Source organism: Ursus americanus, chromosome 12 (genome assembly GCF_024610735.1).
Source record: "Ursus americanus isolate L20-20 chromosome 12, mUrsAme1.1.p, whole genome shotgun sequence".
Classification (NCBI taxonomy): domain Eukaryota; kingdom Metazoa; phylum Chordata; class Mammalia; order Carnivora; family Ursidae; genus Ursus; species Ursus americanus.
This window is the reverse complement of record NC_142138.1, coordinates 31844651-31870056: the sequence shown is the minus strand read 5'-3', so window position 1 is coordinate 31870056 and position 25406 is coordinate 31844651. Positions and strand designations below refer to the sequence as shown.

At 38.9% G+C, this 25406-nt stretch overlaps 1 protein-coding gene, 1 non-coding gene and 1 pseudogene across 3 annotated transcripts in view; 2 read left to right on the top strand and 1 right to left on the bottom strand.

Moving 5' to 3' along the window:
• Positions 1-25406, bottom strand: part of GIPC2 (GIPC PDZ domain containing family member 2) — a 327817-nt gene that overhangs the window by 290707 nt on the left and 11704 nt on the right. For both annotated transcript variants that reach the window (XM_087866035.1, XM_045801946.2), the window contains exon 2: positions 4907-5092. In XM_087866035.1, the coding sequence (XP_087722161.1) occupies positions 4907-5092 (186 nt within the window). The remainder of the gene's footprint in view (positions 1-4906; positions 5093-25406) is intronic.
• LOC123795453 (U6 spliceosomal RNA) lies at positions 2104-2210 on the top strand. Its single transcript, XR_006780502.1, has one exon. It is a non-coding gene; the product is annotated as a U6 spliceosomal RNA (small nuclear RNA).
• LOC123795402 (ubiquitin-conjugating enzyme E2 C pseudogene) lies at positions 6529-9380 on the top strand (annotated as a pseudogene).

Sequence of the window (25406 nt, the reverse complement as noted above, 5' to 3'; positions counted from 1 at the left end):
TCAATAGGATATTCTCCTCCTTGGTCAAATTTGTTCCTCAGTACTTTACTCTTCTGATGCAACTGTAGACGGAACTGTTCTTTCCAATAGTTCATTACTAGCATATAGAAATGTAAGATTTTAGCATACCAATTTTACTGAATTTATTAGTTCTAACAGTTTTCTGGATAAAGTGTTGAGTTTTCTGTATATATCATCTTCAAACAGTGACCATTTTACTTCTTCCTCTCCAACTTGCATAGCTTTTATTTCTTTTTCTTGCCTAATTGCTCTGGCTAGAACCTTCAATACTGTGTTGAATAGAAGTGGCAAGGGTGGGCATCCTTGCCTTGTTCCTGATCTTAGTGGTGAAAAGCTGAAAGCTTTTCCTCTAAGTATGATGTTAGCTGTGGGCTTGTCCTATAGGACACTTACTACATTGAGGTATGTTCCCTCTTACCCACTTTGTTGAGAGTTTTTACCATAAACAAATGTTGAATTCTATCAAATGTTTTTTCTGCATCTGAGAAATCATAATTTTTATCCTTCACTTTGTTAATGTGGTATAAACACATTGATTTGTGGATGTTGAACCATCCCTGGAATAAACCCCACCTGGTCATGAGGTATGATCTTTTTAATGTATTGCTGAATATGATTGCTAATGTTTTATTGAGGATTTTTGCATTTATGTTATGAATACTGGCTCTTGTGGGCAATCTTGTCTGGTTTTGGTATACATGGTAACGCTGGCTTCATAAAATGAGCTTGGAAGAGTGCACTCTTCTAATTTTTGGAAGAATTTGAGGATTGGTATTAATTCTTCTCTTTGAATGTTTGGTTGAGTTTTCCAGTGAAGCCATCTGGTCCTAAACTTTTGTTGTTGGGAAGTTTTTCATTACTATCAAGGAGATTAAATTCATCTGTTCAGATTTTTTTATTTCATCATCAGTCTTGGTGGGTTGTAGGTTTCTAGGAATTTACCCATGCCTTATATGTTGTCCAGTATGTTAGGCCTAACTGTTCATAGTAGTCTCTTATGATCCTCTGCATTTCGGTGGTATCCCGTGTAACATCTATTTCACTTCTGGTTTTGAGTCCTTTTTGGTGAATCTAACTAAAGGTCTGTCAAATGTTTTTTCTAAGAACCAACTCTCAGTTTCACTGATCTTCTCTATGGTCTTTTTAGTCTGTTTTTCTTTTGGGGGGGTGCAGAGGGAGAGAGAGGTTCCCAAGCAGTACCCCCCTCCCCACCGACATGGGGTTTGATCTCACAACCCTGTGATCACGACCTGAACCGACATCAACAGTCAGATGCTTACCAACTGAGCCACCCAGGCACCCCCTGTATATTCCCAGTCTCTATTTTTAGCCTTTGTTATTTCCTTCCTTCTACTAACTCTGGGCTTCATTTGTTCTTTTTCTACTTGCTTGAGGTATAAAGTTAGGTTGAGACTTGTTTCTTGAGGTAGGCATTTATCTCTATGGCCTTCCCTCTTAAAACTGCTTTTTGGGAGCACCTGGGTGGCTCAGTTGAGCATTGGACTCTTGATTTTGATAAAGGCCTGGTCTCAAGGTCATGAGTTCAAGCCCTGTGTTGGGCTCCATGCTGGGCATGGAGCCTCCTTTAAAAAAAAAAAAAAAAATAGAGAGATGGAGAGAGAAAAGCATGGAACCCAGGATACCTGGGTGGCTCAGTGGGTTAAGCATCAGCCTTTAGCTCAGGTCATGATCCCAGGGTCCTGATAATCGAGCCCCATGTCAGGCTCTCTGATCAATGGGGAGTCTGTTTCTCCCTCTCCCTCTGACCTTCCCCCCTGCTTGTGTTCTTGCTCACTCACACTCTCTCAAAAAAAATCTTGTGGGGGGAAGGCATGGAGCCCAACAAAGGGCTCAATCCCAGGACCCTGAGATCACAACCTGAGCCAAAATCAAGAATCAGATGCCCAAATGACTGTGCCACCTAGGCGCCCCAGGCCTGTGTACTTTTATAGCCCATGCTCCTATGCATCACTGCACTGCCTCCCTAACCATGGAATCCTTCCTCCTTACCCTTGTCTGAATCTGTACCACACTGTCCTACTCTAACCTACTGACTTCTAGCCACTACTGAAAGGATATCAAGTACTCACTTCAGCAGCACACACACTAAAATTGGAACCATACAGAAAAGATTAACACAGGCCCTGAACAAGAATGACATACAAACTCTTGGAATGTTTCATTTTTTTCTGCTTCTCTTGGCAAAAATAAACACTGAAAGGGTGAGCCAAAAATTAATGAAAATGATTACTTATAAGGAGTGGGAGAAATGAGTAATGGGATAGAGGACTAGGAGAAAGAGTGACAGATCTCTGAATGTCTTTTAATATAGTTTTAACTTTTGAATCATGTTAATATTTTATGTATTCAGAAAAAATTAAAACAAGGATAAGGGGGGAAACTCAAACTCAATTCAAAAAGAAGCAAATGGATTCAACAGTATTTCAAATAAATAACAATCACCTAGTGGGGAAAGGGGCAGGAAAGAACCTATTCCAAGTAACCTCTGAATAGAATACTTTGTTTATATATATATATATACATTTAGCTTAAAGAGGATATTAGGCAACTGATAAAATAATTTTGTCCATACTGTAGTTTTATCAATATTAGATTTTCTGAATTTCACAACTGTACTACAGTTATATAGAGAAAAACCCTGTGCTTAGTAACTACATTCTGAAATAGTAAGAGTTAATGGGCATAATACACACAATCCACTTTTTCAAATTGTTTAGAAAAATTATATGTATTTGTATTTGTATTTGTATTTGTGTGTGTGTGTGTGTGTGTGAGAGAGAGAGAGAGAACAAAATAGCAAATGTAGCAAATGGTAAAAATTAGAGAAATGGGTAAAGGGTATTCTGGAAGTCCTCTGTATTATTACAATCTTTCAGTAAGTTTTAAATAACCCCCCCTCAATTTTTAAAAAGTCTTATTAACCATGAACACAGCAGGATATTCATTTCTCTAAGTTGAATTATATGTCAGTAGTTGGCTTATGCTCCACTTCCTCTTTGCCATCATGTTGTGTCTCCACAGGACCAGCAATGAATACAGAAGCAGGCACATGTTCAAGGAGGCATTAAAAAAATAAAGAACACAAGCTCTGAACATCAGAGGTTAAGATCTAAAAAATCCACACGTGCTTGCAAAACTTCTAAGCCCTTCCCTGCTGACATTAGAAAGGCATTGCTGCATGTGCCTCATGTCCTAAGCTTCCCCCAGATAATCCCACATGACTTTCCCAACTCACGATTTTCCATTTGATCACCCACTCAACCTTCAGCACAGTCGTATCTTTTGCAGAGCTAAAAATAGCCATTCTATCAAATGGGAAGTTAAATAAAGTACTATTTACAGTTAAGAGGATAGCTTCCCTAAGACTTTTTTTTTTTTTAATGATGACAATGCATCAACAAAGATCTGGACAAAATAAAAACATGAAACATGTTCTGTTTATGAAATTTACAACTAATTCTTCATGAAGTAGATAGGAATGTCAGCTCTGAAGTCAGATCTCTTGAATTCAAATCCTGAGTTTTTCAGCTATGTAACATTGAAGCAAGCTACTTAACCTCCCTGATCCTGTTTCTACATCTTTAAAATAGAGGTTAATAATACTGCCTACCCACAGGTGAATCTCCCAGATATCATGTTGAACTAAAGAAGCCAGAAACAATAGAGTACATGATTCTACTCAATGAAACTCAAGAACAAGCAAAACTATGGTGATAAGGGTCAGAATAGTGGCTACCTTTGTGGGGGAAGCAGGTTGAGAAGAGTTACAAGAGAGATTTCTGGGTGGTAGAAATTAAGTTTCCCTTGATCTGGGTGGTGGTTACACAGGTATGAGTACAATAAGCTATACATTAAAAATTTGTTGTCATCAACAAGAAAAAACCGTATCAAATTGAATTGTGAGGATTGGTGAGAAAAGATATGTAAAGTACCTAGTAAATAAGCATTCAGTGTAAGTCAGCTGTTACACAATTACTTAATAGAAGTGTTTAAGAGATGGGTCTGGGCACTTGGGTGGCTCAGTCAGTTAAGTATCTGCCTTCAGCTCAGGTCATGATCCCAGGGTCCTGGGATCAGGCTCCCTGCTCAGCAGAGAGTCTCCTTCTCCCTCTGCCCCTCCCCACCTCCCTCTTGTGTTGCACCCCCCCCCCATGCTCTCTAATAAAATCTTAAAAAAAAAAAAGAGAGAGAGAGAGAGAGATGAGCCTACTTTTCTTTTTACCACTCCTTAGTTCTTAGTTTTTCATACTATTTCAAACTTCCTTCTCTCATCTTTGCAGCTCTATATTGCTCTCTTTGTATCTAAATAAAAGAATTATATAGTTTAGAAAATGTTGGAAAACATTTTTTAAGAAGTAAATAAGTTGTCAAAAATGTGTACACTTGGGGTGCCTGGCTGGCTCAGTTGGTAGAGCATGTAACTCTTGATCTCAGGGTTGTGAGTTCAAGCCCCACACTGGGCATAGAGATTACTTTTTTAAAAATTATACACACACACACACACACACACACACACACACACACACTTACTTGGAAAAAACCCTAAAAAAATCAATGGAAATCAATATGGAAGTCATCAGATATTAATGAGCTACAGACCTACAACAGCTCATATGGATGAGTGGGCACTAGGGCCACGCTTTCCTTTTCAGTAAGTTCTAAATTCTAGAGGAAGTTTAAACTGAAAGAAAGAAATGCAAGGAAAGGGTAAACAAAACATGAGGTCTTTGAAACACGTTTTTAAATGAAACCTTATCAAACCATCCCTGCTAAGCCAGCTTTCACTCTGAAGATTTCTTTAACCCGGTAGATTTTCTTAAATATTATCCTCAGTTAGGTCACATAGTTATTTTTTAAGACTTACCTTTATAAAAGCATAGCCAGTACCATTATCTGTAATGGTGAGACCAAGTGAATCCTCAGATTTATACACATTCACTTCTTTTTGGATCCCTTTCACATGGGCAAATATGAAATCTTCAAGACCTACATATGATCCTAAGAGTCTTCCCATATCAACTTTAGGCGTGTTTAAAGTACAATATAAGATCTGTAAGAAAGAAAGAAAGATATTAGCTCAGTTTCCATTAGGAAACATTCTGGTCATTAGTTTATTTAATATTTGAGCGAAATAGTCCTCAATTTATGATCTAAGAAATTACATCTTTAACCTCAGGTAATATATATTGAGTAGTTCCTGTAGGCAAGGCTGTGTACTAAACAATTTACAGCCATGATCTCATTTAATCCTCACAATGACTTCATAAATACATTATCACCTGCAAATTATAGATGAGGAATTTTAGGCTAAAAAAGTAACTTGGCTAAGGTCACAGAGCCTATATTTGTCAAGAGCAAGATTCTGAGTTCAGATCATACCAACTTTGAAGTGATTTAAACACCTACATTACCTGCCATTTACAATGCTAAAACCAAAAGTTGTGTTCCCAAAGGAAGGCCATGATATATGTACCACAATGAAATTATAGGCAAGACTATTTTTGAAAACTGGTGATTTTTTTTTAAATGAGGGAAGTTATTCATCTTACATTATAGTGCTTGAGAAAATGAATGAATGAATGAATGAATGAGGTTCTAAGATGAAGAGGTCTAAAACAGACCTTAAAGACCACTAATCCAATCCCTTAATTCTCAAAATAAAGGAACTGAGGTACGGAGAGATTAATGCAATTTGGTCAAATTCACATGATGGTAGAAACAGCATGAAAAACTGGGATAATAGGGGCGCCTGGGTGGCACAGCGGTTGGGCGTCTGCCTTCGGCTCAGGGCGTGATCCCAGCGTTATGGGATCGAGCCCCACATCAGGCTCCTCCGCTATGAGCCTGCTTCTTCCTCTCCCACTCCCCCTGCTTGTGTTCCCTCTCTCGCTGGCTGTCTCTATCTCTGTCAAATAAATAAATAAAATCTTTAAAAAAAAAACAAAAACTGGGATAATAAAAAGTTGTGTAGAGATTTTTAAAGAGACTTATGTTCCCCACATCTTTATTGAACCTCATTTTCCTTCAAAAATAGGGTTCATTTTACTAAAATCTGTAGGGCAGCTCTTAAAGTTTGTCTACCATGATTTTCGTAATTTCTGGGGCCCAAATACAAAATTACAGAACAGAAGGAGAAAGAGGGTTGAAAACACATCACTGGTTCAAAAATTAAGTTCAACAAACATTTCTTGAGTACGTATGTCCCAAAGAAAAACATTTAATATGGTTATTTCATACCAAAATGGCTAACGGAAAATTTTTTCACTCTTTTCTATTGTCAAGTAATTTTGCCACAGATGTTGCCAGCCCTTCCTCCAAACCTGAGCCTTGCTTCAGTCCTCTCTTTCAACACTCTCCCTATATCCCTGGGTTTCACACCATTCCTGATTCCCACTGGAACTTAAGCCTTAACACATCCATAAGCCTCATGAAGTTCAGAAATGGTGCAACTACTACTTATTAAATGGCTCTTTAAGCCATACCAGAATGTGTTGGAATTGGAAGAGCTCTCTCTGTTACACAGCTAAAAGGTCCAGCGTGGTCAGTAAAACTCTGATCAAATCTCAGAAGTGTATGAAAAGAGCTAGTGATGAGGACAAGAGGCAACTGGGTATCAAAGAATAAAGGCTTACAAAGAAAAACCACTGTTTCCACCCTTTCCCTTTTTCATCCTTGGTGAGCTGTGCTAACTGGTGGATCTTTGATTTAACCCTTTGTGTTCCTAAGCAGGGCATAATATACTTGGTTTTCTAAGTTTTTGCAAATACGCTAGTGTAAAAATTGTATGAATCACAGGAGAAATGTCCTTTAAGAATGGCTCCTATTCCTTATTCTAACTGTGAAATCAATGGTATAATTAGTCCACTGACAAAAATCACTAACAGTGTGGGTAGAGGAGCAAGGGAATATGCATAGTAAACAGCTTTTCTTATTTCCTTTCTCAAAAATTTGATGGGAAGTAGAAGAAAGTTTTGTTTTGTATTGTTCTAAACAGTGAATCTGTTAATGTGTTCACAGTGGATCCCAAACACCATTAATATAAAAGCCACTTAGGAAATAAAACATTAACACATAATGATGAGGGGCCCCTGGGTAGGTCAGTCAGTTAAACATCGATCAGCCTTTGGCTCAGGTCATGATCCCAGGGTCTTGGGATTGAGCCATCCCCCCTACCCCCAATCGGGCTCCCTGCTCAGTGGGGAGTCTGCTTCTCCCTCTCCCTCTGCCCTCCCCCTTCTCCCTCCCACCCTCTCTCAAATAAATAAAATCTTAAAAAAAAAAAAAAAAAAAAAAAACCACATAACGATGATGTAACAGGGCAGGAGAAAAGCCCCAAAAAGAAAATCCCACGCAAAGCAGACTTCTAGTTACTAAGCTGTTTCCTTTCTTTCAATTTTTCACATTTCACTGCAGACCAAATATTAGATTTCCTGTAGGTATGACCCTTTTTCATTCTGCTTCCTCCCCTGCAGAATAATGTTCCATTCCAGACAGCCAAAAGTTTGCAGGCAAGGTATCTTTTTTTTTTTTCTGGAAGGAGTGGAGCCAGCTACATCCTTCACAGAATGGAGCTCTACAGGAAGCTGTGCTGAAAACCTGCAGCCCTCTGCAACAGCAAGTAACTAAAACTCCCTGACTTCAGGTCAGATCTCTACAGGAGAATAAAAACCTAACACTCCTAGGATCTCAACATACAACTATCAGCAAATATATCTGTAAGATGTGGAAAAGGGGCTAGAAATTCAAACACATCCTCACTGAAAAATAAGGAAGTGATATATGCTTTCTGAAAGCTGCAAAATTCTTGCTCAGTCATCCACCCACCAATTATCTATTAAATATCTGCTTTTTGCCAGGTTCTGTGCTGCACACTGTGTATGCAAAAATGGACAGTCCCTATACAACAAGGAAATCCCAAGCTCATACACTGCCCTGAGGTACAGTAAGGCAACATGAGTCAACTGGAAGAGATCAAAAGCCATGACTATTTAAACCAAAACGAACCTCAAATACATATCTTGAGCTTTCCTACCTTCATTCACACATTTCCCCTCAATCCAAAATCTAAAATGCCTGCCCACCCATTCCACCCCTATGTCCTTGCCTATCGAGACTATGCTCAAATGTGACTGCCCAGGTGGAATCAATCTTTCCACTTTACTCACATAGTTGAAATCTAGTACCTCATTCAACTGTCTGAGTCACCTTGCCTTGAAGTCCTCTTGGTGTAACACATCGTCATTCTCCCCCTAAGAGGAGATCTTGTTCTCTTTCTCCTACAATGGCTAACAAGCACCCCGTTCAGTTTGTATCTCAGTGGCATTGACAACATATGTTCACTTACCTCATTTGATACAATATACATGTACACCAGGTTTTATTATCCTCATTTTGCAGATGAGAAAAATTATGACTTTATCCAATTAACACAGCTAATAAATGTTTACTGTTAGGGTGGGAAAAAATGATGCACTGTTCAGGTCATATCCGTGTTCCTTTAAGAAATACTTGCTTCCACTGTAAGTATACTAGATAAAGACAGTAAGACATAGTATTTAACATTTTCTATACCTTCTCGTGAACAAACTAAACTAAATCAAAGGAAAGTAAGCTCATGGCAAGGAATCATATGTTATAAGGTGAGTAATCCAGTAGATAAAAACTTTCTCATGTTTTTTACTGTAAAATGAAATCCTCAATGTCTTCTGAGGTATCCATATTTAGTGTTTTACTACCTTTGTCCATTTTTTATAAGATAAATGGAATATTCTAGTTGCAGTTGTGCTTTCCAAGTTCCTGTCTCCCTGACCAGACACCACATTGCCTCCCAGAAGTGCCACCCAACTGCCACCAGCCGCCACCACCCACAAAGGAATGGAGCCCAGTGGGGGTGCTCTGCAGGGACCCATGGGCAAGAGGCTACATCGGAAGCTGATGACCCTTATGACCTTTTCTCTGCCTTCCGTGAATGAGACCTTTTCAAATGGGTGGGGACCTTCCGTGGAGCAGCTGGCCCAGTATACGAAGCCCTGAGGTGTACACTCTCCCTGGAGTTCGCCAGTGGCTACCCTTACAGTGCACCCACACGGTGAAGTTCCTCACACCCTGCTCCCACCCCAGCGTGGACAGGTGGGTAACATCTGCCTGGACATCCTGAAGCACAAGTGGTCTATCCTGTATGATGTCAGGACCATCCTGCTGTCCATCCAGAGCCCGCAAGGGGAACCCAACATTGATAGCCCTACACACATGCTGCCGAGCTCTGGAAAAACCCCACTGCCTTTAACAAGTATCTGCAAGAAACCTACTCAAGGCAGGTCTCCAGCTAAGATCCCTGACTGTCTAGCCTCTCTCCTTGTGCTGCCTTTTTGTTTTTTCCTTAGATGGTCTGTCCTTTCCTTCGTTTCTATAGAGGAGTCTGCATCTTAAGCTGTGCTGTCATTTTTGTTTTGTTTTTTAAATTAAGGCCTTAAGATTGAGCCCTTGAGACAAATCTATTAAATACATTCGGTTTAAAGAAAAAAAAAGGGTAAACAGAAGGGGGAATGAACTATGAGAGACTATGGACTCTGGGAAACAAACTGAGGGCACGTATTGCATGGAGCACTGGATGTTATACGCAAGTAATGAATCATGGAACTTTACATCGAAAACTAGGGATGTACTGTATGGTGACTAACATAATAAAAAAAATAAAAGAAAAAAAAGAAATGGAATACTCATGACTACTCCATTTTCTAAAGCAGCACTGCCCAACAAACATGTAAAAAGCCACATAATAGTTGCATTAACAAAAGTAAAAATAGATGTTAATTTATTCAATTTATGTAATCCACATATTCAATACATTGTTTCAAACATATAATATAAAAATTGAGACAGTTTACATTTTTGAAATTTTTAAGATCTTACTCAATTTGAACTAGCCAGAGTGTCCAGTATCTATATTTTGCTACTAGCTACTATACGGGGCAGCTCAGTTCTAGAATATCCTGTCTTTATCAATTTTATACTTTGTATTTTTCCCATCTCCATATATCTGCACATGGCATTTCCTTGGCCAAAATGCCGTAGCTAAAACCCAACTTCTAAACCCAGTCTATGTCAAAATCTTCCCCATCCAATGAAGTCTATCACATTTTCAAATATCCTTATCCTAGGCTAACTTTTTTTTTTTTAAGATTTTGAAGTAATCTCTACACTCAATGTGGGGCTCAAACTCATGACCCCAAGATCAACATCCTGTCTGATACAGTCCTCTCCCAGAATATTTATTTACACAAGCAAATAATTTCACCAACCCATTCTAGACTAGATTTGTTGTTTTCAACTAAATTCCTAATAGAATCATTATAGTATCTTTAGAATTCTTCAGTTTAATAGTATAACTTTCTACTACGATCTCATTTTATCCTTAAACTCAGTAAGGTTGATGGTGAATTGACGTACTACATCCATCCTTATCGTAATTTCATATCCTATTCCCCCTATCAAAAATTTCAAGCACAGAAAAGTGGCTCCCCCTTCCAACAAAAAAAATTAAAAAGGCGGGAAGGGCATGCCTGGGTGGCTCAGTTGGTTAAGTGTCTGACTCTTGATTTTGGCTCAGATCATGATCTCAGGGTTGTGAGACAGGGCTCCATGCTGGGTGTGGAACCTGCTTAAAACTCTCTCTCCCTGGGGCACCTGGGTGGCTCAGTCGTTAAGCTCTGCCTTCAGCTCAGGTCATGACCCCAGGGTCCTGGGATCCAGCCCCTCATCAGGCGCTCTGCTCAGTGGGAAGCCGGCTTCTCCCTCTCTGACTCCCCCTGCTTGTGTTCCCTCTCTGTCAAATAAATAAAATCCTTAAAAAAATAATAAGGATTGTCTCTCCCTCTGCCCCTCCCCACCCCCAACCTGTGTGTGTGTGTGTGTGTGTGTGCGCGCGCACACACACGCTCTCAAAACAAACCACCAATGGATTAAGAGGGAAGATACTTGGGGTGACTGGCTGGCTCAGTCAGAAAAAGCATGCAACTCCTGATCTCAGGGTCATGAGTTTGAGCCCCACATTAGATGTAGAGATTTTTTTTTAATAAACTTAAAAAAAAAAAAAAAGATGTAAGAGACTTGAATCTGGTCCCAATTCTGTACTCTCAGTGAGCTCAGTCATTTGACCTCCACAGTACTCATGTACATCATGGCATTATTAAAGCTTGGTCTACATCTTACAGTTGTTACTAAAAAGAAACAAAAACAAAAAAACCTCAATAAGAGACTTCATGTACTTTTTAAACTAAAAAGCTCTTTTAAGGTTATCATTATTCCTGGAATATAAGTGCTTCTTGAACAGTAATATTTACACCTATACTTGAAAGCTGCTTAAATTGCATGAGTTTTCCTGAAGAGATCAGATTAGGCTCCTTTTTAATGTCATCACCAGGATGGATTTCATTTTCTCCCATAAATTACATTATCCTTCAACTTTGTTGTTGAAGAATAACTTGTGGGCACTGTTCTTACCATGCATAATATTTGAATTGCTATCTTCCGGTTCTTATCATGTGGTTATGAATATTCACCCTTAAAACTCAATATGGCTAGAACGATAAGTCTGAATGACTATATACAGTTATTAATATTGCCTTTTTTCTTCATTATATACTTTATAATGTGCTTTGTGAATAAGGTTAAATAAATCATTTGTCATTGGTGTTTCAAAAGATTCTGGCCCATAAACAGGTTACAGATCTCTCCAAAAACACATTAAATGTTTTTTTGTTTTGTATTGGTTTTTTTTAATCCAGGAAGCCCATTTCCAACTTTCTTTTGTTTAATGCCTTCCTTAAACAGGAACTGAGCTGGCCAAAGATTCCACATGTTCCAAAGACCTCTGGAAGAAATTATGGGCTTGTGTAGCTGGCATTACAATATTTGTGGATGTGATTTTAAATATAAGTAACTGGAACTGTAATCTCTTGAAGGTTATCCAAAGTAACAGTATTAATAAATATTAATAATAATTAATAAATATTTTAATACAACTACTTTCCTACATCTATCCCAAGAATCTTGCTTTTTAATGTTTTCTAAAATAAGCATTATAGAAAAATCGATGTAATTATAGAAAATAAAGAGAAAGTCATAATGACGAATATAATAATTACACCATACTATAAAAAAAAAAAGTTTCCTTGGGTCGCCTGGGTGGCACAGCAGTTAAGCGTCTGCCTTCGGCTCAGGGCATGATCCCGGCGTTATGGGATCGAGCCCCACATCAGGCTCCTCCGCTATGAGCCTGCTTCTTCCTCTCCCACTCCCCCTGCTTGTGTTCCCTCTCTCACTGGCTGTCTCTATCTCTGTCAAATAAATACATAAAATATTTTTTTAAAAAAAGTTTCCTTAAGTAATCTCTACACCCAACAGAGGGCTCAAACTCATGACTCTGAGATCAAGGGTCACATGCTCTACAGACTGAGCCAGTCAGGCACCCCAACTAAACCATACTTTCAACAAGAGTTAATACCTTATCTTTATACGTAAGAACACTACTTGGATTGTTTCCTGTGTTAATGACTATGGTTTTATTTGGGCTGTTCTCATTATCTAAGTCTCGAAGACTTTTTCCTCAATAAGAAAAAAAAAAGATTATTTTACCTCCATCTAGTTAATTGCCCTTAAAATAGCAGGAATTAAAACTAAGAACAAAATAATTATGGAGGGGAGGGGAGACGGTTACCCACTTACTCTGAGTGCTTGAACGGAAGGGAGTAGTTCTAACCAAGCCAGTGACAAAATTGTTACTCATTACTCTTCCAGGGTGCCTGGCTGGCTCAGTCAGTACAACATGCAACTCTTGATCTCAGGGTTGTGAGTTCGAGCCCCACGATAGGCATGTGTGGAGCCTACTAAAACTTAAAAACAACAAGAACAACAAAAACCTTTCAAAAAGCTGAGTATCTTAGGATAAGGCTCTCAAAAATATGTGCTAAATGTATTGTATCAAATAACTTCTAAAACTCAAATAATTCTTAAGTCATAAACTGGGGCACCTGCTCATCCCTCTGAGCTATACACAGTTTGGATACTGGCTCCCACTTCCAGTAAACTACTGGGAAAGTGAAGGAACTAAGGAGATACGTCTGGAAGAATGAAAAAATAAAATCAAAATTCAAGGTGCAAGAAACATTATGTGCACCAGGTACTGTCACAAATTACTTCGTTTATTCCCTACGGTAGGTAATTCCAGGTGAGAGGTATTATATTACCACCACTCCCCCCCCCCTTTTTTTTTTACAAACTAAAAAATAAAGGCTTAGAAATGGCACCAGTTGCAACAATATGGATGGACCTTGGGGCATTACACGAAATAAAATAAATCTGACCAAGAAAGAAAAACACTGGATGATCTCACTTATATGTAGAATCTAAAACAAACCTCAAAGATATAGAACAGATTGGTGGTTGCCAGCGGTGGCAGGTACAGGGTAGGCAAAATAGGTGAAGGTGGTCAAACGTTACAAACTTCCAGTTATAAAATAAACAAGTCCTAGGGATGTGATACACAGTATAGCAACTATAGCTAATACTGTATTGTATATCTGAACGTTGCTAAGAGGTCTTAAAAATTCTCATCACAAGAAATTATAACTATTGATGTTGATAGATATTAACTGGATATTGTGATCATTTTGTCATATATACAAATATTGAATCATTCATTATACTATATTCCTGAAACTAATAATAATATATGCCAATAATATATATATATATAAAAGAAAAAAAAAGGCTTATTAGGGGGTCCTATCAGCAGTATTTGGTGCAAATGAGATTCCAACCCCAGATGTCCAAGTTCTTTTCCCTGCGATGTTACCTCTCTTGACATCTAATATCCGCAGAGAGACACCTAAGTTACTAATCACTTCCCAAGGCATTAGCTCAACTAATCCTTGTGAGTCAGGTCACGAGGGCAGGTATCACTACACCCTGTGCAGAGGGGAAAAGCAGCTCAGACCCACTAAGTGATTTATCTAAGGTCACATAGCTGATGAATGACAAAACAATATTTCAAACTTCTGGGCTTTTTCTAACCCACAAAACTGTAACTGTGATGTGAACAAAAACTCAGCTTTGAATTTAAAACAAAGGCAGAAGCTATACATTTTGTCCTCTATATACAGCCAAATAATACTGTTTATCTAATAAACCACCCCCTTCCTAAAAGGAGTTAAAATAGATTGAAAAAAGGAGCTATTTGTAATTGGACTTTAAAAATCAAAAATATTAGATGATCACTAAATACCAAAATACTAACACATTGTTTGATTTGATTTACTCTAAGTTTAAAGTGATTTCTTCCAGTTAAATAATTTTGAAACTGACTAGTGGCATTTGTTTCTTTATGCTATAAAGTCATTTAAAATCTCAAGCCTATTATTTTCCCAGCATAACACATGTACTAAACTTCTAAGATTTGTTTTTAAAATATGCATGAGATTATATATAGTGCCCCTACCTTCACCTTGTCAATGGCTATAGTCATCTAGAAATAAGTTTCACCGTTTGCAGAAGATAAAATTGGCAACAAGACAGATATTTAGAAACCTGATACTGTATGCTCTATTTAGACCTTCATGAGGATATTGTACAAAGCCCTGCCTCGAACTGTGTAGAACTTTCTATAAATGATTCACTTCTAAATTAGCTGCCCTGGGTCAGCAGTGGCAAGTCTTAAATAAAAGGTGAATCATCCTTTGTGCTCTTCCTTCTTCGGTACAACACCTTTTTAGTGAGCAAAATAATAGGACAAAAATAATTTTATCCAAAAAAAGAAAGAAAAGCAGATTTATATTTGTTAATCTACCAAATGACTTCCCACAGTAACCAAAAGAACATTTTCTTTTGCTAGTGAAAGCTAACCAAAGCAACTATGTGTCCAAGAGAGTCAAAAGTCTCAAAGCAATTCTTGAAACCTAAGTTTAAAAGGATAGGGAGAGGTTTTAGTCTTGCCTTTGTGGACATTACAGAAATACTAAACCGAGTAAGATAAATCAAATGTGTATGGCTATATATATCATCCTTTTCCACAATATTCTTCCAGTCAGAACTTTATCCTAGTCTAATAATGCTGCAAGGTTATGTGTCAATTTTAAAGACATCATAAATCAGTTATTCCCCTGGTCAGGTGCTGTCTCAAATTTTCCAGCTTTCTAAACCTACTTATCTTCTTAAAAGCCTCCTCTTATTTGACACCTAAAATGGAAAAGAACATAAAAAGACAAAGAGACTATAACAAGAAGATATTTCACATCTAAGAACAATGTAGTAGGGTAGCCTGTGAAACATTATAAATTATATTAATAAAGAGACTTACGATTAAACTTTCCAGTTTACCAAATATACAAATATAATTTATAAAAGATGGCCATCATATCTCAAAAGGGACCCTAATCAAAATTTTAAGAAGTGTTTGGCAGAATGCTCATGTAGCACTATGTTCATGTTAGCCCAGGCAGAAGACTTACAATGCTTACAATGAAACGGCTACAAGCATGTGGTATTTAAAGACCACGTAAATGGGGACGCCTGGCCGGTTCAGTCGGTAGAGCACACAACTCTTGGTCTCAGGGTTGTGAGCTTGAGCCCTATGTTGGGTGCAGATTACTTAAAAAAAAAAATTCTAAAGAAACAAACCACCAAATAAATCATGGAAAATTGGAAAGCAAGCCTGGTGAGCCACAGAGGTGTCAAGTGGGAGAGACAGGAGAAGGTAGTCTATTCCTTACTATTTCCTAGAACAGAAATTCTGTAAGAGGTGCACTTTACGAAAAAAGTGGGTCATCTGAGAAACTATAAACATCTTGAAAGAAAGATTGAAACTGATTTTTATTCTAAAGTTGGACACCTGGAAAGACAGGAAAATATACAAGATGATAGGGTGAAAGGTGACAGAAGAAAATGTACTACAGGGTTCCCTAGATGAGAGGTGACAAAGGATTGGGGGAAGGCAAACTCACCGACCACCTTAGACACTTAAATTGCTCATTAGCAAGTTTGAGAAACACTGAAGGAAAAAAAAATAAAACCTCTATGGGTAGAGCCGGCATGATACAAGTAAGGGCGGTCCTGAATTTAGAGGGAGTGAGTATATGTGTGAGTGAGTGTGTGTGCGCGCGCGCGCAAATACGTGAAGATTCTTTTAGGCTCAAGGTTGCTTAATCCTGAACCATCTCCCACTCCAGGGATAGAGAGCCCCAAGAACAGAGACTGGGAAAAGGTGGAAAGGAGCTGCCAAGAATAGAATTATGTCACAGACTCAGAGACACTTAGGACTTAGGCGCAACCCTGGCCAGAAGACTCTCCCCTTTGCTTGGAGTAGTTTATTACTAGTTCCTCCTCCCCTGCTCTAAGCAGCTTCTTCCCACCCTCTGCTTGCCAACATTACTGCCATTCCTGCCTATAAAACTCCTGGGACTGGAGCAGGCAGAACGGTTAAAGAGGGGAGGAGACCCAGCAGTGTCAGGAGGCTTCCTGAAGAAGCTGGAAGGCTACCACAGGGTTCTATCCTCGACTCCCAGGAATGTGTCACCAAGCCAGAGCCAGGACGAGGAGTACCAGCATCTCCTGGCTCCAGGCTTGGTGCTGACACTGCGCCCTCACTCTCTGCTTCTATTTTTATAACCACACTGTCCTCTCCCCACACCCTCTCCAAATGCCTATAATTCAAAAAACTTCCTTACTGCCCAGGAAACTGGCTTGTATATTGTTGGTGTTTAATTGGCAAATGTATGAAACTTTCTTACATTTTTCTTCTTTCTCCATTTTTAGTAGGCAATTTGGTTACAATTAGGCAGACTCCAGGTCCCAGTTTACCACTGCTGTCCCAGAGTAACTTTTTTTTTTTAAGTAGGTTGCATGCCCAGTGTGGGGCTTGAACTCAAGACCCTATGATCAAGAGTCTCATGCTCTACCAACTAAGCCAGCCAGGCACCCTCTACCACCCCACCAGAGTAATCGTTAATATCATCCCTGTCACCCTCTGAAGTGTCTGGATTTGGAATATAAATTATATGGCCATCTATTTATAATATATCTTCTATTAAGATGATCAAATAAGCATATTCCCATTCCAGAATGGCAGAACTAAAGACAATATGGGATAAAAGGAAAAAGATAAATTTGGATGCTGAAGAAAAGCAGTGGCGTCCTTCCTCTAACCTTCAACATCTAAGTAATCCTCCCTAGAAGCTTCTTGGAAGCAAATATCAGTGTCTAGGACTTGAGCGCAATTAAGATCCTAGGAGACTTGAGTGTGCAGAGAGTTGAAAATGAGCTCTACATGTACAGTGAGAGAAGAAGGTAAAATACAATTATATGCTGAGACAAATTCTGCCGCAGGTATTCTCTATGCCTAGAAATAGGATACAAAGAAATATGGATATTATTAAGGAGTTATTTTTGGCACATGAGAAAAACACTGACAAGCGCAACACAAAACAATTCTGAATAAATTGGTATATTATTTCTCAAGTTTAACTGAGATCTTCAACTTTGATTTAAATCATTTATTAGGTTTATACTAAACGTTATTGAAGAAGCCCTCATCAGAAAGGTCCAGATTAGTTACTATACACAGAATTCCACACTGAGATAACTTAGTTTGAGGATCATGTATAGGAATACACTTTTAGATGTGTTTTCTTTATTGGGGGGGGGTTGTCCAAGGGTAGGAGAATGAAAAAAATGTACAGATTTAGAAGAGAAAAATTTAAAAATTACACAAAGTACCCAAAGAGTTGTTAAAAAAAAAAATACATCTTCCCCAATGTTCATAGCAGCATTGTTCACAATAGCTAAATTGTGGAAGGAGCCGAGATGCCCTTCAACAGATGACTGGATTAAGAAGCTGTGGTCCATATATACAATGGAATATTACTCAGCTATCAAAAAGAACGATTTCTCAACATTTGCTGCAACATGGACGGCACTGGAGGAGATAATGCTAAGTGAAATAAGTCAAGCAGAGAAAGACAATTATCATATGATTTATCTATGGAACATAAGAACTAGGAAGATCGGTAGGGGAACAAAGGGATAAAGAAAGGGGGTAATCAGAAGGGGGAATGAAGCATGAGAGACTATGGACTCTGAGAAACAAACGGAGGGCTTCAGAGGGGAGGGGGTGGGGGAATGGGATAGGCTGGTGATGAGTAGTAAGGAGGGCACGTATTGCATGGTGCACTGGGTGTTACACGCAACTAATGAATCATCGAACTTTACATCAAAATCCAGGGATGTACTGTATGGTGACTAACATAATACAATAAAAAAACATTAAAAAAATTTTTTTTAAATGCATCTTGTTTAAAGGAAAGAGAATATTTATTGAATCATTGTTCTAGATACCTAACATGCTATTTCATTCAATTCTTAAAACAAATTCCATAAGGCAGGTATTAATTGTACATTGTGCCAGTGAGAAAATTTAGGCTAGAAGGTGGAACCTCCAGGAGTCAAGCCCAGGGCATACCACTCTACCCTAAAACCCACCCGCATCATACAGACCTGAAAGTTTTTCTATCATGCCACCTTGACTCCCCATCCGTCATAGGCCCCTGTGAACCTGTCAAATAGCCACAGTAACATGTGTTGCTTTGAGATATTATAAAAGCCCAAACGTCACAGATTTAACAAACCACTCTCAACTCTGCATAATTACAATCCTATAACATTAATCCTAAAACTGAACATATAAAACCAACAAGTCTTTCTGCTGGTTTTTTCCTTACCACCTAACTTCACAGTGTAGAACAAGGACTTAATCTCAAGCAACCCGTTATAAAGCAATGTTGCTGGTGGGCGGGGGTGATATCGGCCCCTAATGAAACAGTTTGAAATTTTGTGGAGGCTTTTTTGGTTGTTATAATAATTGTGTGACACCACTGGCATTTGGGAAACGGGATGGTACAGGGATACTGAATGAACCCTAACACAGACGACCAGCTCAGTTAAGAGCTGTTTGGCATTCCACATGATTTTCAAATTGGGAAGAAGAAAACAAACAAGAAGATTTATTTAAGCCTAAACCCTAGCTGTGTTACAGATAAAGTATTTTTGGTTATCGATTTCCTGGATGGTAATTACCATGTAAATCAAGGAAAAGACTTACCTGTTTGTGCAGAACTTTACCAAGAACTATTTATCATTTCAGAAAATCAAGGCACTCATGACAATGCTATTTATGGTATGTTGAAAATTCAAATATAAATCTGCTCCTATTGTTACATTACAATAATTCTACAAACATCTACAAATATTATTTATCCCTTATTTACACATTACGTAAAGAAAGTCAACAACATTCAGTTGAATATTGTCTTATTCTTTAAATCCAAACTTATTCACTACAAGTAGGTACAAGCACCTAACTGCCTCATTGGGTCTTCTAAGATAGTTTTCCCCATGTTGAAATCCTTATTTGTTTCTAATATTAGAGTTAAGGGGCACCTGCATGGCTCAGTCAGTTAAGCATCTCATCTGACTCTTGATTTCAGCTCACTCAGGTCAGGATCTCAGGGTCATGAGATCAAGCCCTGAATCGGGCTCCACACTTGATGGGGAGTCTGCTGGAGATTCTCTCCCTCTCCCTTTGCCCCTCCCCACCCCCCACATGCACGTGTGCATGCTCTCTTAAAAAAAAAAAAATTAGCGTTAAGGAATATATTTTTTCAATTATGTATATAGGGAGGTAAAATTTTATTTCAGAGTAATAAATATGGTGTTACTTTGAGCCAAATAAGGTTAGGAACCACTTGTGCAAAGGAAAAAGTACAGCCTTTGGGGCCAGACAAACCTAAGATCAAAGACATCCCTTTAGACTACATGACTTGAATGAGTTACTTTTGCTCTGAGCTCCAGTTGCCTCATCTACAGATTATAGCCATTGCTAGGGCTTTGGGTAGGATGCCACTTCAGATAGGATGGCACGGGTTAAGTTGTAAGGGTAGATATTCAACACAAATTTCCTTCTTAGTTCTCAAGATACGCTTCCTTTTCCCCACTCACCTCCACATAAAGATGGGAAAATTAAGACAGGAAGGGCAAGTATAAAGAAAACAGGAGAGAGAATAACAGGAATCATAACCAGCACCTAATACCTAGCCACACCCAGAACAAACTGCTAGTATCAAATGTGAGAAGCTGCAAGAAGTTAAATTAAGATTCTGGCCCTGGATCATCGAGGACATAGTGTTAATGCCAATCACAGAAACTACTACTGTATTAACGCAGTATCTGGATATGTGAATTGTTTCAAGAATGGATACAGAAATTTTTCCTCAACCTTGTTACTGTGTATCCCTTTAAGGCCACAAAAAGTTAACACTACAACCGAAGAAACTGTGACTTTTACAGATAGAGATGATCTACGGGAGCATCCTGGATTCTAGCCATTAAAAAAAAAAAGTTGAGGGTTGCCTAGTTGGCTCAGCCAGTAGAGCAAGCAACTCGATCTTGGGGGTCATGAGTTCAAGCACCATGCTGGGGGTAGAATATATTTAATAAAATAATAATACTTGGAAAAAAAAAGTGAGAAAGAGAGAGTTAAAACTATTCCTCTAGGGGCGCCTGGGTGGCGCAGTCATTAAGCGTCTGCCTTCAGCTGAGGGCGTGATCCCAGCGTTTTGGGATCGAGCCCCCCATCAGGCTCCTCTGCTATGAGCCTGCTTCTTCCTCTCCCACTTCCCCTGCTTGTGTTCCCTCTCTCGCTGGCTGTCTCTGTCAAATAAATAAATAAAATATTTTTTAAAATTTTTAAAAATAAATAAAAATAAAACTATTCCTCTACATGTGCTTATCTCCAGGGAGATTTTTTTTTTATAGAAAAGCAAAAACACTTTTTGAATACTTGAGTTCTTGAGCCTCTTAACGACCACTTATGGATGGCCAAAGGTTTCTAAAAACAAATATTCTACCACTGACAAGGTCTAAGGTCCCTTCTTGCCTGTCACTTATCTATAGGAGCCGCAAGACCTCCCTGCTGTTAGTCATGTTAGCTTCAACTTGCTAGGCTGCATTTTAAGCAGCAAAACCTCAGAATACTCAGGGCACCCAAAACAGCAGGGCTGGGGTCTCTAAAATGAGTGAAGGCGGCCAGTTTTTTTTAGATCCCAATCCAGAGAAGCAGTGACAGTCACCCGCCCTTGGTTGGCTTCCTCTGTTGTCTAGCTCAGCAAGAATCTAGCCCAAAGATACCTGTTGTTACTTCTATCTGAGTTAGGAGTTTCAAGGAACATCTTTAGTTACTTCAGGTGCTGGGCATTTCTCATAAGGAAACATAGGGAAGCAAAGCCAAGCACAGGAACCCTTTCAAAAGACACACAGACTTCTTAGAAGTTTTTAAAACTGACTGATCACTATCAAAGACAGGATATCAGCTCTCTGGCCAGGAGGACCCTCAGAATCTCTCAGGTCTTCGCCTTTGCTTCTGCTACCACCATCTGTACAGAACAGACACACAGTATGCTTAGAAGTGAAAGGGGGAGGGGCGCCTGGGTGGCTCAGTCGTTAAGCATCTGCCTTTCGCTCAGGGCGTGATCCCAGGGTCCTGGGATCGAGCCCCGCATCCCTCTCTCGCTAGCTGTCTGTCAAATAAATAAATAAAATCTTAAAAAAAAAAAAAAGTGAAAGGGGGAGGGGGCACCTGGGTAGCTCAGTCAGTAAGCATCAGACTTTTAAAGACTTTTTTTTTTTATTTGACAGAGTGAGAGGGAGTGCTGGAGAGCACAAGCAGGGGGAGCAGCAGAGGAAGAAGGAGAAGCAGGCTCAGTGATGAGCAGGGAGGCTGACATGGGGCTCAATCCAAGGACGCTGGGATCATGACCTGAGCCAAAGGCAGAAGCTTAACCAACTGAGCCACCCAGGTGCCTCAAGCATCGGACTATTGCTTTCAACTCAGGTTTTAATCTCAGGGTTGTGAGTCCAAGCCCTACATTGGGCTCCATGCCCAGCATGGAGCCTACTTTTAAATAATTAATTTATTAATTCTATGATTTGGGGGCACCTGGGTGGCTCAGTCAGTGAAGTGTCAGACTCACGATTTCAGCTCAGGACATGATCTCAGGGTTGTGAGATCCAGCCCTGTGCTGTGCATGGAGCCTGCTTAAGATTCTCTCTTCCCTCCCCCACTCACAGTGTGCCCATGTGTGCTCTCGCTCTCAAAAAAATATAATAAAATAAAAAGTGAAAGGAGGAAAGACTTATACTCAGATATGCGTGTACTTTCACACATACACACACTTACAAATTCACAGAGTATTTTTCTGTAAGGATGGTCAAGAAAGTGGCCACAACAGATGCTTCTGGGGAAGAAGACTAAGGAATGGTGGTTCTGGGCGACCCACTTCTCCCCCCCCCCAATCTTTATCATGTATATCTATTATTTTTCAAGTAAATTTTTTAAAATCTTTAAAAAAAAAATAAAGCCAGTTTTTAAAGTAATCTCTTCACCCAATGTGGGGCTCAAACCCATAACCCCAACATAAAGATTTACATGCTTCACTGATGGAGCCAGTCAGGCACCTCTAAAAACTGGTTTTAAATAACATCATTTACTATGTAGCTCCCCTTGGACTTCTGCTTTACAGAGAATAATTTCTGCTAATAGATTTACTGAAAGAATGAAAATTAAAAGAGACCACTTCCCTTTGGACAAACATTATGGATACCTTTAACTGAGAGCCAACAGGTAGAGGGGAAGAGGAGGACCTGAGAGGTAGGGTGTGATTAATAACACTAAGAGGAAGTTGAGACTAGACACATCGTATTAGGAATAGATCTTACAAATTGATCATAACTATCCTGCTTATATCCAGTTTTGAGGCAACTACAAAAGAACTTGTGTGATATCACCATCCCAAATTTCCAAGCAATATATTTGATGTCACAAGAGCAGAAAATAAAGCCTAACTTCTAATATTTTATTTCAAGTTTCTATTACTGCACCTTACTGAATCATATACGTGGAATTCTGTTTTCTGAAATTGAATTCAAAACATTTCATTTTTTTTATTTATCTGACAGGGAGCACTATTAGTGTTTCTATCTCGTGCTCTCTGTCCAGAACTTCTTTAACAAGAAGGAAATGATCTCTAAATGATCATTTAAGTGCACCAGGGTCTCTACAATTTCAAGGATTTCTATAGTCCATCCACTTGCAAAGCAGACAGAACTTTTGCTGTTTTGTTTAGAATTTTAGAAATGTGAAAGAAAGAAAGAAAGAAAGAGAAGGAAAGAAGGAAAGAAGGAAAGAAAGAAAGAAAGAAAGAAAGAAAGAAAGAAAGAAAAGAAAGAAAGAAGGAAAGAAAGAAAGAAACGAACGAGCCTGCCTCTGGTTTGAAGTCCTGTTTATTAGGACTTCATTAATACATTTTGTTATATAGCTATAGTTTTTTTATATAGCTATAGTTTTGCATTTGTGGAATCAAAAATCACATGCTAGGTATATATGCTGAACAGTAAATACACACATGACTCAATACTCTGAGGCTCTATAACTTTCTCAGCCAGATTCCATCTCATCTTTCTTTGATCTCTGCCTACCTCACCCTCTTCTGTATATTTGGTATCTCTGGCAACATCCTTCATTCTCCACCTTGTATTATCAGCATATGTATACTTCTTAGTTGGCCTTGTTACCACCACACCTATACACTGTTAGCTCCAGGAGACGGCACTTAGTAACCTTTGTATGTATTTTAATACTCTGTACATAAAGAGGACACTCATTTTTTTATTATGTTCAGTTAGCCAGCATATAGTACATTAGTTTTTGATGTAGTGTTCAATGATTCATTAGCTGCATATAACACCCAGTGCTCATCATAACACGTGCCCTCCTTAATACCCCATCCCCCCACCCCCTCCCTTCTGTAACCCTGTTTATTTCCCAGAGTCTGGACTGGTTTATCTCCCTCTCTGATCTCTTCCCATTCAGTTTTCCCTCCCTTCCCCTGTGGTCCTCCGCACTATTCCTTATGTTCCAAATATGAGTGAAACCATATGATAATTGTCTTTCTCTGCTTGACTTATTTCACTTAGCATAATCCCCTCCAGTTCCATCCATGTAGATACAAATGGTGGGTATTCATCCTTTCTGATGGCTAATATTCCATTGCATATACGTACCACATCTTCTTTATCCATTCGTCTGTTGAAGAACATCTTGGCTCCCTCCACAGTTTAGCTATTGTGGACATTGCTGCTATGAACACTGGGGTGCACGTGTCCCTTCTTTTCACTACATCTGTATCTTTAGGGTAAATATTTTTAAGTACACAGCTCTGGAGAAACATGCAAGTTGAAAAGGTCTTTGGATCTCCTCATTTAACCCAGTGGTTCCCAAACACCAATCTACCAGTAATAGATGACAAGCCAGCTGCCCAGGGATATCAGGGAACCGTAAAAATCACAATATTCAGGCTCTAGCCCAAATTTATAGAAGTGGGGCCCAGAAGCCAAGGTTCTTTTAAAAGGTTGCCAGGTGATTTTGGGATGCAACCAGGTTTGGGAATCACTGGTCTAGTCTACCCACCCCATATTACATATGAAGAAACTGAAGGCCAAGGAGATGGAAGACTTGCCCAAAGTTGAATAACAATGTGAACAGAACAGCAAAAAGATCAGCAGAGGACAATGATGAAATTGAAACTATCTGGCTGAGTTCTTCGGAATGAAATAAAAGATTAAAGCATTAACTAGATTATCATCAGAGAACCTTTCTATCACTGAATACAACAACTGATGAATAGCTTTTTAAAAAAACTATGTAAGGTTTTTTGTTTTAAGTATATACCTTAGAATATTGGCCTAAGGAGTAATATGTAGGGGAAAAAGGGGGGTGGGGGGAGGAGCGGGAATTCCACAGTCAAATCAATGTAGGGAATGAGAATCACCACGCTTTTTAAATTTTTAGTGGACTTCTTAGAGCCTTTAACATAAAACTGTGAGTCTACAAGATAGATTTCCCAGTTATGTGACAACTGAAGGCATTTTCTATAATAATATTTCAAGATATTAGTATTCCTTGGAATACATTTTAGAAAATTCTAGCTTAACCAAAAACTAGTTAAATTTCTTGTCTTTAAACTGAACTCAACTGGAGGAAGGAGCTATGTATTTTTAACCTTCATGTTCCAACGTCAAGCACAATACTGGACTCACAGTAAGCACTCAGGTAGATGGACTCCTTCAGCAAATATTGGTTAAAGGTAATCAGGCACGTGCTGTTTAGCTGATAAACAGGTTAAAAAGTTGGAATACAATGAAGCCCCACTCACCTCCAGAATTATAAAAACATTTGATAAATACCTGGCATTGATCTATGT